This window comes from Grammomys surdaster, unplaced genomic scaffold, assembly GCF_004785775.1.
Source record: "Grammomys surdaster isolate TR1022 unplaced genomic scaffold, NIH_TR_1.0 126182, whole genome shotgun sequence".
Classification (NCBI taxonomy): domain Eukaryota; kingdom Metazoa; phylum Chordata; class Mammalia; order Rodentia; family Muridae; genus Grammomys; species Grammomys surdaster.
The window spans coordinates 5,787,987-5,802,747 of NW_021620988.1; the positions used below are offsets into that span (position 1 = coordinate 5,787,987).

Consider the following 14,761-nt stretch of genomic DNA (forward strand, 5'->3'; position numbering starts at 1 on the left):
ATCTGCTCTGTGGTGACTGAATATTGTCTTCTAATCCTCAACTATTGTTCCAAGGGGAGAATACAGGGTTGGGCTTTGCAAGCCCCTGATCACAACATTTTCCAGTATTTAATTTTATTTTATGTATGTGGTTACTTTTAAACATCTTTCCCCACCTCCCCCCCCACACACACACAGACACACTCACTCCTTCTTTGTATACTATTGAGTATTTGACAGAAACCATGCCTATGGGGCCGTAACTTATGCCTACACAAAGCTTATGGAATGAGGTTTTCTCCATAAGGCACAGCATGGTGTCTTTGTGCTAAGAAATGCTAGATAGCATTTTGTTCTTATACTTGGGGACATTTTAAACAACAGAATCCTCAACAACGAAGTATAAAAGGGGAAACAGTGTGGCAGTAAATAGTCTGCAGTGAAGATACATTTTTCTATACAAAAGCAGAAACCACAAGCATCATCTTGTCGGCCTGTCAGGCAGCTCTAGGCTCCATCATCTGTGTGGACAAAGGGTGACTATTAAAGACCCACTGGAAGGCTATTTTTATATTTTTAATATTTTAAATACTTTACTTGTTAATTTATACCAAAATAAAATCTGATAGTGCCTTATAGAAATGTCAAGAACAACAAAAAAAAGGGCACAGAATATTAAATGTTTCCATACAAGGAACAGAAATAAATTGACCTTTTGTTGTAGTAGCAGTAGTTAGTAGTAGTATGCCTGTAGCTCATCTTTTTCCCTCTATCCACTCACCCTTCCTCATTATCCCCCATCTCCTTTTGCAGAAGATGTCTCACTGCTAACATGGGGTTGGGAAGGAAACTGGAGGCCTGCCCATCTGAGCTCCCCAGAGGCTCCTGCCATCAGGGCATAATCGATGGAACACAGGCAGATTTCTGCACTGTTTGGAATATTCATTAAATTTTGTGCTGCAGTGGTCTCTGTTGATTAGCTTACCTACTCAGCGTTCCGGGGGTGCCGAACACTGTGTAAGTGCACCGGTCCTCGCAGCATCAACTTTTCTCAGCAGCATCTGCTCCGTTGAGTCTGTTCGGTTACCTTGTTAACCAGCCTTGATCTCTATCTAGCATTTTAGCAGTTTTAGATTGTATCTCCCCTCCTGCTCGGGAGAAATGAGAGATTTCCATGTAGCGCAAAAACAAAAGAAGATCGTATCTGTTTGTCACTTCAGTCTTGGCCTCAAAGAAATGTCCCACAAAGTCTAGCTGGCCCTGACATTAGGGATGCAGGCAAAGACTTGAAAGTCTTATGGCTTGTATCATATGGATAACTTCATTCCTGGGGTAAGAACAATTAGTTCTTAGTACATACAGGGCAAATGTGGCCGTGTGTGTGTGTGTGTGTGTGTGTGTGTGTGTGTGTGTGTGTGTGTATTTTAACCCATATCAATAAGCCTTACCAGTATCTGTGCTTCTAGAAGAAGGATTCAACAACAGATAAACATCAGCTTCTAAAAGTGGTACATTCAATATCCAAAGGACTCTACCAAATTACCCATCAGTCTTAAGTTTCCGAGATTGAAAAGACATAAAGCCACATTGTTTATTGTAGTGTTTAGGGGAATTGTAACTTAGACGAGCTGGTTTTTAACACTGTGACTGATGTCTTCAGTACTCGGAAAGCCTCCAACTTAATCTTCTTTCATGAAGGTTTTATTGTAATTATGGGCACAGGATGCAGCTCTGTGACACTCTCCCCAGTGGTCCTCAGTGCCTGCCACAAGCAAGCTGGCATTTGACGACTTGAATATGAGCAAAGCGTTGAGGCAGCAGGGCACTGAGACGTCAGTAAAATGCGTTTTTCATGGTATCTACTTGCAGCCATTTAGAGAAACTCCAAGCTTCCATGACATATACATAACTGAGCCCATCCCAATTGCTTCAAGAATATCTAGGATTTCTGAGGCATATGCACAAGGTACAGTTTGTTTCCCACCACAATAAGTACTTTATTTCTAAAATGGCGATAATTCAATACAATTGCTTGATAATATTTGGAACATTATACCTGAACGCAGGTGCTGGCTTTCCAGTTTGGGTTGAGGAATCAGCAAAAGTTGGGACTGGCCCGAGGAAAACCTCTCTTCCAGCAGAGATCTTCTGACTTTGCTGCCCGTCTGTACAGGAGTGCATTCATCTTTTCTCTAGCTATCCTGATGCTTAGGGAAACAGCCTCCTGGGTGGTTCTGTCCTGTGTGCTGGGTCCATTACATTGGTGCAGCTATCTACAAGAGCTATAAATGGAGAGGACATAGACAGACAGACAGTTTGGATAATAAAAGGAAAAAAACAGGCAGAAATAAAGGGTGAAGGTACCGTAAGCAAATTTTGCAAATCTTTGAGCTACCCTACTATTAAAATTAGAATAGGTATAAATGAGTTAGTTTTTTAACATGCCCTCACTTAGAAAACATAAGTGTCCAGCATAGCCTCCTACAGAGTTAATAGAGCAGTCTTCTCTGGTGATGTTTATACACCGGTACTCATTCTGTGGAAAGTCTTTGTCTGATAGAACAGCATTTGCGAGAATTAAGGTTTTAGAAGGTTACTGAATATGAAGGTTTTAGGGAGTTCCTGAACTTCCTAGGGAGTTACTGAATATGACGCTGCCAAACTGATGTTTCTTTACTTGTAGCTGTTCTTACTGATGATTTCCTTTTTAAAAACTTTGAAAAATAGAAATTTGCATATATTTAATAGATAATGTTTTTTAAAAATCTCCTGTAACCCTACAACCCCAGTAGTTGTATCTTTTTTGTCGGTTGGTCGGTCGGTTGGTTGGTTGGCTGGCTGGCTGGTTGGTTGGTTTTGGGGGGACAGGGTTTTGTGTAACCAAGACTGGCCTCCAAATCCAACCTTGGAGTCTTTAATTCTCCTGTCTCTGCCGCCTAAGTGCTGGGATTACAGGCGTACACCACCGCATCCACTTCCAGTTCCTTTTTTTAAAAAAAAGAAAAATGAAGTTAAGTGGCAGCTATTAATTCATAAATTACAGGGCACATTTTATGTGTCTTTGAATGATTATTTTGTTTTGGTTCCTGAAGCACTATTTTCTTATCTCTATGCTAGACATTCCTCTCCCTGGATGGCCACAATTCATTTTTCTGGTCCTTTATTTTGAGACATTCGGAACTCTTCCTGGTTCCTCACTGTTGTAGAAATGCTGCAATGAATTCGCCTGGAACTCAGTCTTTGTGTGCATCACTAGTTATCTCAGTCTTTGTGTGCATCACTAGTTATCTCAGTCTTTGTGTGCATCACTAGTTATCTCAGTCTTTGTGTGAATCACTACTTATCTCAGTCTTCCTGTCCATTTCTAGTTTTCTCAGTAGGATAGATTTCTAACTGAGTGTCTAGCCGGAGAACTAATGGCCTTGCCTTTCCTTGATAGTAGTGTTCAACTCTGGAATGTCGCCCCCGCCCCCCTTGCTGTCCATCACGTCCAGCTTACATGTTGCATCGCCATCATACAGAATGGATTTGTCTCTCCTTCTCCCTTATATCTTCCTTCCTTGTTGATAACAACCTCCTTCACATATTGGCTTATCCATAGTTGAGCTCAAAATTCTTTGAGGACTTTGAGGAGAAGGTGTAAGTCCATGACGCGTTGTTTCAAGTGGCAGTGGCCCTCGTGAGACATTGAAATGTGTCCTTGGGTTCCCTGTGAGGTTTGCAGTGAACTAGAATGTTTTCCAAAACCTTGGGTTTGAGCCTTCCTGGCGTCTACCTTCTTCAGGGTGAGAATTTACATACGCTCTCAGTTCATAGAACTGAGTCCATGCATGGAATGAGCCACTTGTTATCTGGCATCAACTGGGTCTTAATGATTTAGTTTCACGGGGCATTCTGTAAAATTACTGCACCAATGTACAAGAAAAGATAGGACGTAGAGAAGTGCCATAGTAGAGTATTTACCTACAACACAACAAGCCCTGGATCAGTCCCCAGCACCACCCTTGTGTGATAGCACAAGCCTGCCATCTCAGCAGTGGAGACAGTTCGATCAGAAGTTCAAGGCCAGCCTGGTCTCTGGGTGAATTGGCGGGGGAGAGTAAGGACTCTGTTAATGCCAGAGGAGAGGTAGACTCATGATTTCTTGAAATAGTATTATTAGTTTTTCTCTTCTTTAGTATTTACTGACTATCCCATATATGTCAGTTACATGTTAAATGAACTACCTGGATCCTAAGGCTTTCCATGACATAAATCACTAAACATGATTAATGTAGTCATATTAGCTGCAGAAGCTGACTGGCCTGTGAGTTAATAAACACTAGCTGTTGTGTATTATGTGCTCGTCTCAGCATCTGTAACCCAAATCTGTTTTACAGTAGAGTCTTTATGCTATGTATACTTCATTCTCACATCATTTCATGCCAGAGCTAGGCATTCCAGAACCTTCAATATCTAAAAATTCTGTCAGGAGACTATCCAGTAACACCAACCTGAAGTTACCACACTACCCTGTAGGCTCCTACCTCTTCTTCTTCAGTCATTAGTGGAGTTGAAATGTGCTTTTGGAAATGCAAGCCCCTCCATATGGTGGAGGCGAGTTCCTTATTGTAATTAGAGCACCAAGAAGGCGGATCGTCACTCACTGAGTGAAGAACTGTGAAGCGGAAGATGACTCAATAAACATCTGAGGGAATGTTTGCAAAGTGTGATCTCCAAATCTGTGCTGAACTTCAGTTCTCAACCTGTTCTCCGCACAACTGTTTGTAATGGCTTGCACTTGGCACAATGCCACTGTCGCCACTGAAGTCTTCATCTAAGCCTTGCCCAGGGAAACTCATTACTGTATACACTTACCATAAGACCCCGTGTTTAAAAAAAAACAAAGCAAACAAACAAACAAACAACTCTCAACTCCCAAATGGACTTCAAACCAAGAATAGTTTACTTCATCTGAACAATGGGTTTCTTAAACATAGATTTGAAGTCTTACTGCTAGAAAAATTCTAAACTGCAGACTCATAAGTCGTCTCTAGAGAGTAAGGGTGTACCCGTCAGCAGAATGCAGGCTGGCTCCATCTGTGGTGTGTTCTTTGTGAGCAGTGCCCCAGAACTGTGCTTGATGGAGTTCTTCACACCCTGCTAAACACCTTATACATTGCATTCTTAATTCTCTTTCTACCTTCTCTCTTTATCCATTCCTTCTGTTTTTAATTTCTGGAATGTTCCATTCTCTTTGTGTGCTGCCTGAAATCCTTCACAGAATGAGGCAAAGCATACATTAATTAACTAGCTCGAAGATGCAAATCTTCACATCTGTGCACGGTCTACAGTGTGTTGATCCTTTACTCCCCTTAGTGGTTGCTGTTTTAGCTCAAGTATATTGGTGTTTGATAAGCTGGCATTTCTATAAAATTAGAATATCATATGCAAGCTCCTATGTGAAATGAGAGTCCAATATAGCTATAAACATATGGCTCACACTGTGAAGTGTTCTTTTTTTTTTTTTCTCTTTTTCTTTTCTTTCCCAGAGAGTTTTGAAAAAATACACAAGAACATATGTCCTGGCCTAGGACGCACTGCCAGATTTTTTTCCTAGACTGTGGTTTGAGATTTTAGATCATTAACTGGACACATCTGTCTGAGTATGCTTTTCCTTAAATAAAAGAGAAAAACTTTGAAGGCAGCTAGCCCCCAAAAAATACAGTTTAGCATTCTTAGGGTTTTGTTTTGTTTTTTTAATATCCTCCACCCTTCAAGCCAGGCAGAAATCCTCCATGCTGTGTGGCAGTCATTTTTGCTAGTAGCTATGCATTCCTTCTGTATGGGTGAAAATGGATACATTTTCCTATTTGCTTTATAAGCATGTATTTGTAAGTGATGGTTAGTGAACTTACTATCTAAGGGAAAGAACTTCAGAGCTAGAACTGAAGGATTCATTCTTTCACTCACTTCCATTGTTAACTTTGACTGAGCATGTCATACAACCTAACAGCCTCGGTTCCTGTATGTAGAAAATGAATGATTAAAAAAAAAATCTCCTTGCCTTACAAGAGACTTGGATGGGATAATATGTGTGGGAGAGCTCTGGAAAGAGTGAAGGCTTTTAGAAACACACTTCCTGTCTGGGAGCAAATGAACAGTATACTTGATAGCAGAACCACCGGTTATCTGGGTCAAGCATCATCCACCCTGCAAGATTATTAGCATCCTCAGATTCTTCACAGTGAGTTCTAAGAGCCCTTTGGGGATGCAGACACATGCTTGGAAATGGATGCTCTAAGATTCCTCATGGGCTCTTGAGTCTCTGCTCTGTGTTCAGTACAATGCTGTCCTCTGATTCTAGCCTTAGCATCTCTGATGCCACCTGTTTCCATAGCAGAGAGGCATAAGATCACTGTGTTTGTCATCGATCAGCTGTACAGGTCTCTCACTCCTGTGCCTTCTTGCACAGTCCTCAAGAATTGCAGTCCATAGCTTCCGCTTCCTGTTTGGCTTGCTGGACACTTGAGCAGAGCAGGAGCACCCGCTGATGCTGAGATGGAGCTCTTCTCCTCAGGCTTGGAGGTCTCTGACCCAGGCTACCACAGGGAGCACAAGCTGAGTTGTCTGAAGATGACGTCACATCTGACTGCTCTGGCCGTTTAGGAGCTGTGAATTCGAGCCAAACCATGAGTGTGTTAAGGAGGACTCTGGATGGAAAGCTGAGGGAAAGGAAGGGGGACATCGTGGCTAATGATATAGCTGTATCTCACTCTGGGGTGACAGGACATTGGCTGTCACAGAGAGAATGGAGATGAATACATTCAGAGTCTTCCTGGTTTTCATTGTATTTTTTTATTGCCTCTGTGAAAGAAGGGGGAGACGTGCACTTTGCACTTGATATGTAGAAAACGGAGCACTTGTTAAGATGGCTCTCTCCTTCCACCTTGACGTTGCTTCAGGGGTCCCTTGTACCTGCTGCACCATCATGCTGGCCCACGTGCCAATCAGCTCAGGCCGTGGTATTCTGGGCAAGTGACTGCTGCTCTAGGCTGTGTACACTGCACAAGGCTATGGGTAATACTGCTTCCTCTGTAGCTCTATGTCCAGGATTCAGCCTGTTAAGGTTTTAGAAAACCTGCTTTGCTGAAGCAGCCCCCTCTCCATTAACACACTGATTATTTGGTTATAACTAACCTTCAGACTCCCCATCTGGCCTCAGAGCAAGACCTCAGTACCAGGAATTGATGCAGTCACCCAACTGGAACCAGAGCACATGTGCATGTGACAGACCACTGTCATTTATTGAGATTGAGCTGATCTGAGGGACCAAGCCAAAGCTGCATACTGGTCTTACCTTTATATCTGCTCTAGGTTCCAGCTGTGAGACTGCATTGTGTGCTCAAGCAAGAATGACCGTTAGCAGCTGGACTTGCTCCATTACTTAGTTTTGATATGACAGGTGACATACTTGAAAGTTTTTCAGGCCTAGCCATTAATTCTATGTCCGTCGACTTGATTTTCTGACCTCCCCGAAGAATGTAAGATCTCTCATTCTCCTTGTCAATATTTGACTCATTAACAAAGAAAACTAGATGATGCTCTGTGGCATCAGGCAGCACTAAAACCAGAGTAGACCTGTAAACATTTTTTTTAAATCAAATCAACAAAAATGTGTTGAGAACTGACATAATCATGAAATGCTATTTGGGCAGAGCTGAGCTTAGCTTTTCTGATATTTTCATTTTGCAGATAATAGGCTGAGTGAGTTCTATTACCACAGACTGAATTTTGACCTTCAAGGAAGGACTGACTAATAGGAACATTAGCGAAAAGTAATTAGTGTCTAACAGCGGAGGAGAAGGGCACTCGCTCTTTGTGGATGGAAGTCAGACAAAATGGTTAGGATACAAACTGTAACTCCGCTCCATTGTGCCTGGCCAAAAGAAAGACTGTAGTATTAAGAAAGGGCCCGTCTATATGGAGGCTGGAATAGGGGATCAAAGAAAAATGACCATTGTACCCCACTGTCTGTCTTGTAGAGAGCGAGCCTGAGTCATCCAGTAAGTCTGGTCAGCCACCCTTGCCGTATCCAAGGAAGGGTGTGTGGAGCCTTCAGAACTGTCACAACGACCATTCTAATAGATTCCACATCAGACTGAATAGTGATAGCTCTCCTTTCATTGAAAATAGATATTTTAGAATGCTAAGTTAAACTTTATGTCTACATTACTTATATGTTCAGGAACTGGGCATAAGCTCCATTTCCGGTAGATTTAAGCATTTCTCTCTTCCTTTAATTATTTAAATAAACAGTATTTTTAGACGGAGGCACGAAAAGCTCCATATTTATTTTTAAGTCGAAGAAGGTAGTTAATAAAAAAAAAAGTCAGTGTTTCTCAAATTATGGGTTTGATTCCTGTGCCTAAAAATTCTTCACTGTTAGATTTAGACTTCCTGCAGAATTAACAAAAGAGAGTCTAAAGTTATTCCTTATTAAAGTAAAGACTTGGAGCGAACAATCTAGAAATAAGATGGAGCTCTTGAAGTTGAGAAGTTGGGTCACTTCCTTACACGAATACAGAAGTGACAGTACATGCCAATCATATCAGTTGATAGCCTAAAACTGGCAGCTTTTTTATGATCTACTTATGTAGATATTATTCATCAATGGTCCAGTTATGAGGTTTTTAAATTATTCTATTTTAATCATGAGTGTGTGTGTGTGTGTGTGTGTAGCAGACATGTGTGTGTGCCCATGGGAGGCCAGAGGGCATTGGATCCTTTGATGATGCAGTTAGAGAAGGTTGTGAGCCATCCATGTGGGTACTAGGAACATAACTTGGGTCCTCTGGAAGAGCAGGCAGCCCTCTTAACCATAGCACCATCTCTTAGGCCTTATGACAAGGTTTTATATGAAAGTACAGATGATCCTGGAACTATAGAGATAACTCCAATAAAATATTAATACATGTCACATTTTTAGTTTTGCAATCTACTTTCTAAATTACAGAGGTTACTATAAATTGTTCTGGGGGCAGGGAGCCAGGAGGTGGCTCAGTGCGTAAAAGTGCTTGTTGAACAAGCAAGACAACTTAACTTTGAATACCTAGCGTTCATTCATATTTTTTTCTTTTTTTAATTGGATATTATATTTACATTTCAGATGTTATCCCCTTACCCCTCATTCATATTTTTTGTTTTAAAAAAATAAGCCACATGTGTGTGGCCCCAAGCACTTTGTTGCACATTCTGACCACCAACATAGCTCCAGGCTCAGTGAGACTTTGTCTCAAAGGGATACAGTAGAGAATGACAGAACAGGAACCCTGATGTCTTCCTTTGCCCGCACGATCCACATAGCCACATGCACACAAATATTTTCTGTCTCGGAAGCTACCATGCAAACATTCCGTAGGACAGCCAGGATCACTCCGTATCTTCTCATCTGACTATGAATACTTGTGACCAGAACCGTTCTCCAGTGTAACTGGGCCTCTACTGTCCTTGATGCTAGACAATTGAAAATCTCTCACAGAGCATGAAATGCTGGAGAATGGAAATGAGCCAAAAACATATAACTACATCCATCTACCTAAGCCTGGCTTTTCATTGCAATTGGTTTTCTTTTCTACACAACTAACAGTTATCCATGGAGAATATAGTCAAGACCCCTAAGTAAGTTCCTGGAGGAACAGATAGACTAATCCTGTGCTTATACTACATCTTTTTTTAAACACGTATTTCTGTGATTAAAAATAGTATACATGTTAAGTATCCTGAGAGATTAACAATCAATAACTGATCATCAAATAAGTTCCCATGTGTGCCTCTCCCACTCTCTTAACTCTATAATACTACTGTATTACTGAGCCATCTTTGACCACAAGTAACTAGAACCTCGGAAAGCAAAAACCTCAGATAAAGGGAGACTGCTCTATTACAAACTTTACACCAGTAAGATGAAACACAATGCAAACTGGGGTTTCCCTCAGTATCATGGATAGTTAATTTTCTCCCTTTCCACATTTATTTATTGTTTATGGAGGTCAGAGGTCAACTTGCAGGGCTCAGTTCTCTCCTTCCATCATGTGGGTTCCAGGGATCGAACTTGGATCTTCAAGCACAGTGGTTGGACACCTTTATCCACTGAGCCATCTGGCCAGCCCAGGGTATCTTTGTTTACCCAGTAAAACATTATGTATGATAGTGCACTTTGCTTTCGTTTCTTCTCACCACAGTAAACCAGAAAAGCTGTCAAAGAGTTAGCTTTGTCAAGAACCGGCTTGTGGGGAAGGAACGCCTGCGATCAGAGAGAATGCAACCTACATCGCCCTACAGCTCCGGTTGGGCTGGCTCCTTAGCTCTGGGCTCACACTTCCTCTCTGTGGTGTTTCTAAGCTGTAGAGTTCACTTTCCTCTCCAGCATCCCATGACTTAAGAACATGCATTCCGGGCTGGAGAGATGGCTCAGTGGTTAAGAGCACTGACTGCTCTTCCAAAGGTCCTGAGTTCAATTCCCAGCAACCACATGGTGGCTCACAACCATCTGTGATGGAGTCCAATGCCCTCTTCTGGTGTGTCTGAAGAGAGTGACAGTGTACACATATATATAAAATAAATAAATAAATCTTTAAAAAAAAAAACAAACACGCATTCCTGAGATGCTTCCACTTTCTGGCTCTAAGTGAGAGGTGCCCTGTCTCCCACCATGAGTACACTGAACTTTCTGGGGCATTGGTTTCAGTCCATCTTTGTGCCTCTGTAAGAGATGACACAGTGAGTAGTTACAAAGAAATGAAACTTCTCAAAATTCTGGCGGCTGACAAAGTTCAAGACTGAGAGGCAAACATCTGGCAGGGAGCTCCTTGCTCAGGCCTCTTCTCATGGGGAAAGGTTTAAGAGCAGAATCCATCCTGTGCAGATGAGTGAGAGGAAACAAAAGGAGGGAGCTAACCTCATGGTTTTGAGTACCCCACTGTGATGATAACAAAATGGATATGTTTAGTTACCCCCATGGCCTTCCCTCCCGTCCCAACACTCTAGGGATCAGATTTGCAACACTTGAGCTCTGTGGACAACCACAGGACATCAGTGTTGAGGTAACTTCTGGTGACTAGTGACTCCTTCTATGTCATCCTTGCCCTGATGGCTCCTCATCTTCACCCTGGTCCTCACTGGATCCTCTGAGCCCTACTTGCCATCTAGAGCCAAACTGTGGCTTAAAGCTTCTGTGCCACTGAGCCTCTGTATCCCCGCCTACCTCCTACTGCTCTGACAGCTGTTGGGTTCAGAAATTGCTGCACAAGGCATACGAACACTGATCTCAGTGAAGCAAGAATCGTTTATTGAACTCATCACAAGAATGGTCAATCAGGACCACAAAAAAAAAAAAAAAAAAAAAAAGACTTGGCAGCCAAACTGCGGTGCCTGTCTGTTCTCGGAGTAGGCTTTTTTATAGGAAAAAAACAGGTTCAGAAAGCAAGGGTGGAGGCAGTACTACATTTTGGCTAAGTAGACAAGGCATTTTCAGCTAAATTTTAAGCTGATTGGCCCCGAGTGAGGTAAGAGGGATGGTGGACAGGTGGCGAACAGGGGAGTTTCAGGGCACTGAGTTAATGGCATAAAGTAATACAACCATAGTGTTACGACCTTCTAGGAAAAACTCTCAGTGTCCACTGTAAGATAATTACTTGTGGTAAGTGGAGTCTGAGAACCTCAACTTAATTTCACCTTATGACCAAAAAGGAGACTGAATACAAAATGGCTACAGTTATGTTAAAAGGAGCAGGCCTCAACAGCAGCCAGCAGCCAGGAAACTGTGACCTCTTAGCTACTTTCTCTGTTCCCCATTGAAATATGTGGAAACTTCTAACCCTGGGATCGTTCTAGAACCAAGAGGGACTGCAGAGAAGAGGTAGGATGGGGGCTATAGCTTTCTCTGCCTAAATACACTTCGGTTGTTGTCAGTGTTCTGCACTGCAGACACTGCACACTGAGCGATCTCTTCAAGCTTGGAACGAAGTGAAGGTGGCATAGGCCCATTCTCTCCTCTGCTGGTTGTGTTTTTGCTTTGGTTTGCTTTTAGACAGGATCTCACTCTGTAGCTCAGGCTGGCCTAGAACTCACTATATCACTGAAGGTACCCTTGACTTGATCCCACCTCCACCTTTCCTGACTGATGGGCATTTTGCTTGATTCTCTGTCCTCATATGGGAACCATAATACGTTAAGGACAGAGCTTCCTTAGTTTCATTCAGCACCATGTTCCCAGCAGCTAACGTACAGTAGATGCTTCATGACTCAGCATGAGAGCTTCGAAAGCCACTGGGTGCATTCTCTTCTTAGTACGTCCATTCCGTATAACCCTATTCTGGGATGACCTTGAGAACCAGTAAGACCAGGTGGTCCATATTCTGCAGAAGAAGAGACCTTCTCTTTCCAGGACATGATTAAATCAGTTATGGAATAGCCCATTCTGGGGACGATTACACAGCAGATGGATTAAAGCTAAGTCTATACATGTTCACATACTCCACCTTCTACCTGGGTTCCAGGTATTTAACCAGGCTTGCTCAGTAAATGCCTTTACCTTCTGGTCTGTCTCACAGCCAAAGGCCCAAGACTTACACTTTGCTGCTTCTGTATTTTGAACTTTTGCCCTGAAAGAGCATGGGGCTCCTCCTAACTCTGGTCTCCCCTGGCTCTGGAACCCTCATCAGACACTTCTGAGATTCTCCCTGCTAGGAAAGGGCTTCCTTCTAACAGCTTTGTTCTTGCCATTATCGTTTCAAACTTTTCCTTTTTCTTTTTTCTTTTTCTTTTTGTAGAGTAACCAGGGAACATTCGAGCCGCTCTTGTTCACTAGTCAATTTTCCAAAGACTTCCATGTGTTCCTGATTAGCCTGCTTAACTTTTCTCTAAATATTTTTTAACAGTCCAATTAGACAACAGAATAAACGTCTTACACTTAAAGCTCAAGTTTCAGAAAAGAAAATAAAGTGCTATCTGTGTCGTAGAAAACAGCCCGCTGACAGCTGTAATAGTATCTTTGGCGTCCTCAGCACCGACTCAGAAGCTATTTCTTTTATCACACAATGTGCTGATACCAAGGAGCTTTATCTAAGAGTCACTTTAAACACCAGCTTCTTTCTTTGATCTTGTGTTTCTGCTGAGATCCAAAGAGCTTCCTACTGTTTCCTTAGATAAATCAATAATATTTAATCCAATCAGAAAATACAAGCCCAGAGACTCTGAAGCTGAGTGCTGTAGATTCTAAGTACACTCAATGAACCTTTCTTTTTGCAGATGCAAGTATTGGCACTATGATGAAAACCTGCTTACTTCGAGCGTGGTCATTGTCTTCCATAATGAAGGATGGTCAACCCTCATGAGGACAGTCCACAGTGTCATCAAAAGGACACCAAGGAAGTATTTAGCAGAAATTGTGTTAATTGATGACTTCAGCAATAAAGGTAATGGCTATAGACTTGACATCTTGGCTAGAAAATAAATGACTGGATCATAAGAAATTATTAAAATGTGTTGTCAAAATACATTTTTTAAATGAAGGTTATCTACTGATACATTACTATGTTGTCACTGTGCCAGGCACTGAATATGAATCATTTTGTTTAATCCTAGCAATAACCTTTAAAATACAATAATTATCTGTTTATCTGTTTATACAGGAGACTCAGAGAACCCATATGACTTACCATCATGCAGAGGCAGTAATTAACTGTTAGATCCAAATCCATGAGTTCAAGACTTTCTTCTGATACTGTACCAACTCTGTGGGGCTCAAGTTTCACAAAAAATGTGTTACAGGAATAACTTACTGAAAGACTGAAAAGCAGAATCGTGTATATTTTGCAGTGTCACTCAAAGCTCCAGCCATAGTTTTCAAACTGAGATCCACGTACCAATCCCACAGCCTTCAGTTTGCACTTGAACAATGATGCAAATACTAACTTTGCCCTGATAATGCAAGTGTATTTTTTGCCTTCCACTTGCTGTGACTAAATACCAGACAAAAGCAACTTAAGGGGAATGGGGGGGTTATTTGGCTCACAGTTTGAGGGTTCGTTGAGTGCACATCGAGAAAGGGGAGAGATAAATGTCGATATTCAGTTCATGTTCTTCTTTTCTTTGGGCAAGGACCCAAGTCTGTGTGATGATGCCTCCAGCATTTGAAAGCTAGATCCTGCCAGGTCATCCTATTCACCATCATACTGGTCATACTGAGCTACTTCCTAAGAACACATCTTCTGCAGCTCATTATATTCTCTGTTTGATTTAAAATATTAAATAAAAATAAATTATGAGTTGGGTAAGGGTATGTGTGGGAACTTCTGTACCCCAGGCTAGCCTTGACCTCTTTGCGTAGGTTGGCATAACCTTACATTCTTGAATTCCTGACCTTCCTGCCTCTGCCTCCCAGGCACTGTGACCAGAGGCTCAGTCCTCGTTCTTTGAAAGGAGACCATTACAGTATTTAGGCAAATGTTAGGTCGTCTTGGTTCAACATGGCAAGAGAGGGATCAGATGGTAACTTTCTAGAAAAGTAACTTTTTATAGCTAAAAAGTTGAGTCATTTCTTTCAGTATGTTATTGTAAGCTAAATATAAATTCTTAATTACAGAAATGTAAAAATAATGCTCTGGCCCCAGGTACTAAGTCAACATGCAAATGAAAATGGAATGTTGCTGTTTCGATGCAAATCTGCATATCTATCTGTCTATCTATCTATCTATATATATATATATATATATATATATATATATATATATATATCTTG

General features: G+C 41.7%; 1 protein-coding gene across 2 annotated transcripts in view; it reads left to right on the top strand.

Annotated features, from left to right (window-relative positions):
- Galnt7 (polypeptide N-acetylgalactosaminyltransferase 7) overlaps positions 1 to 14,761 on the top strand; it is a 123,217-nt gene that overhangs the window by 83,196 nt on the left and 25,260 nt on the right. For both annotated transcript variants that reach the window (XM_028757747.1, XM_028757748.1), the window contains exon 3: positions 13,270 to 13,436. In XM_028757747.1, coding sequence (XP_028613580.1) covers positions 13,270 to 13,436 — 167 coding nt within the window. The remainder of the gene's footprint in view (positions 1 to 13,269; positions 13,437 to 14,761) is intronic.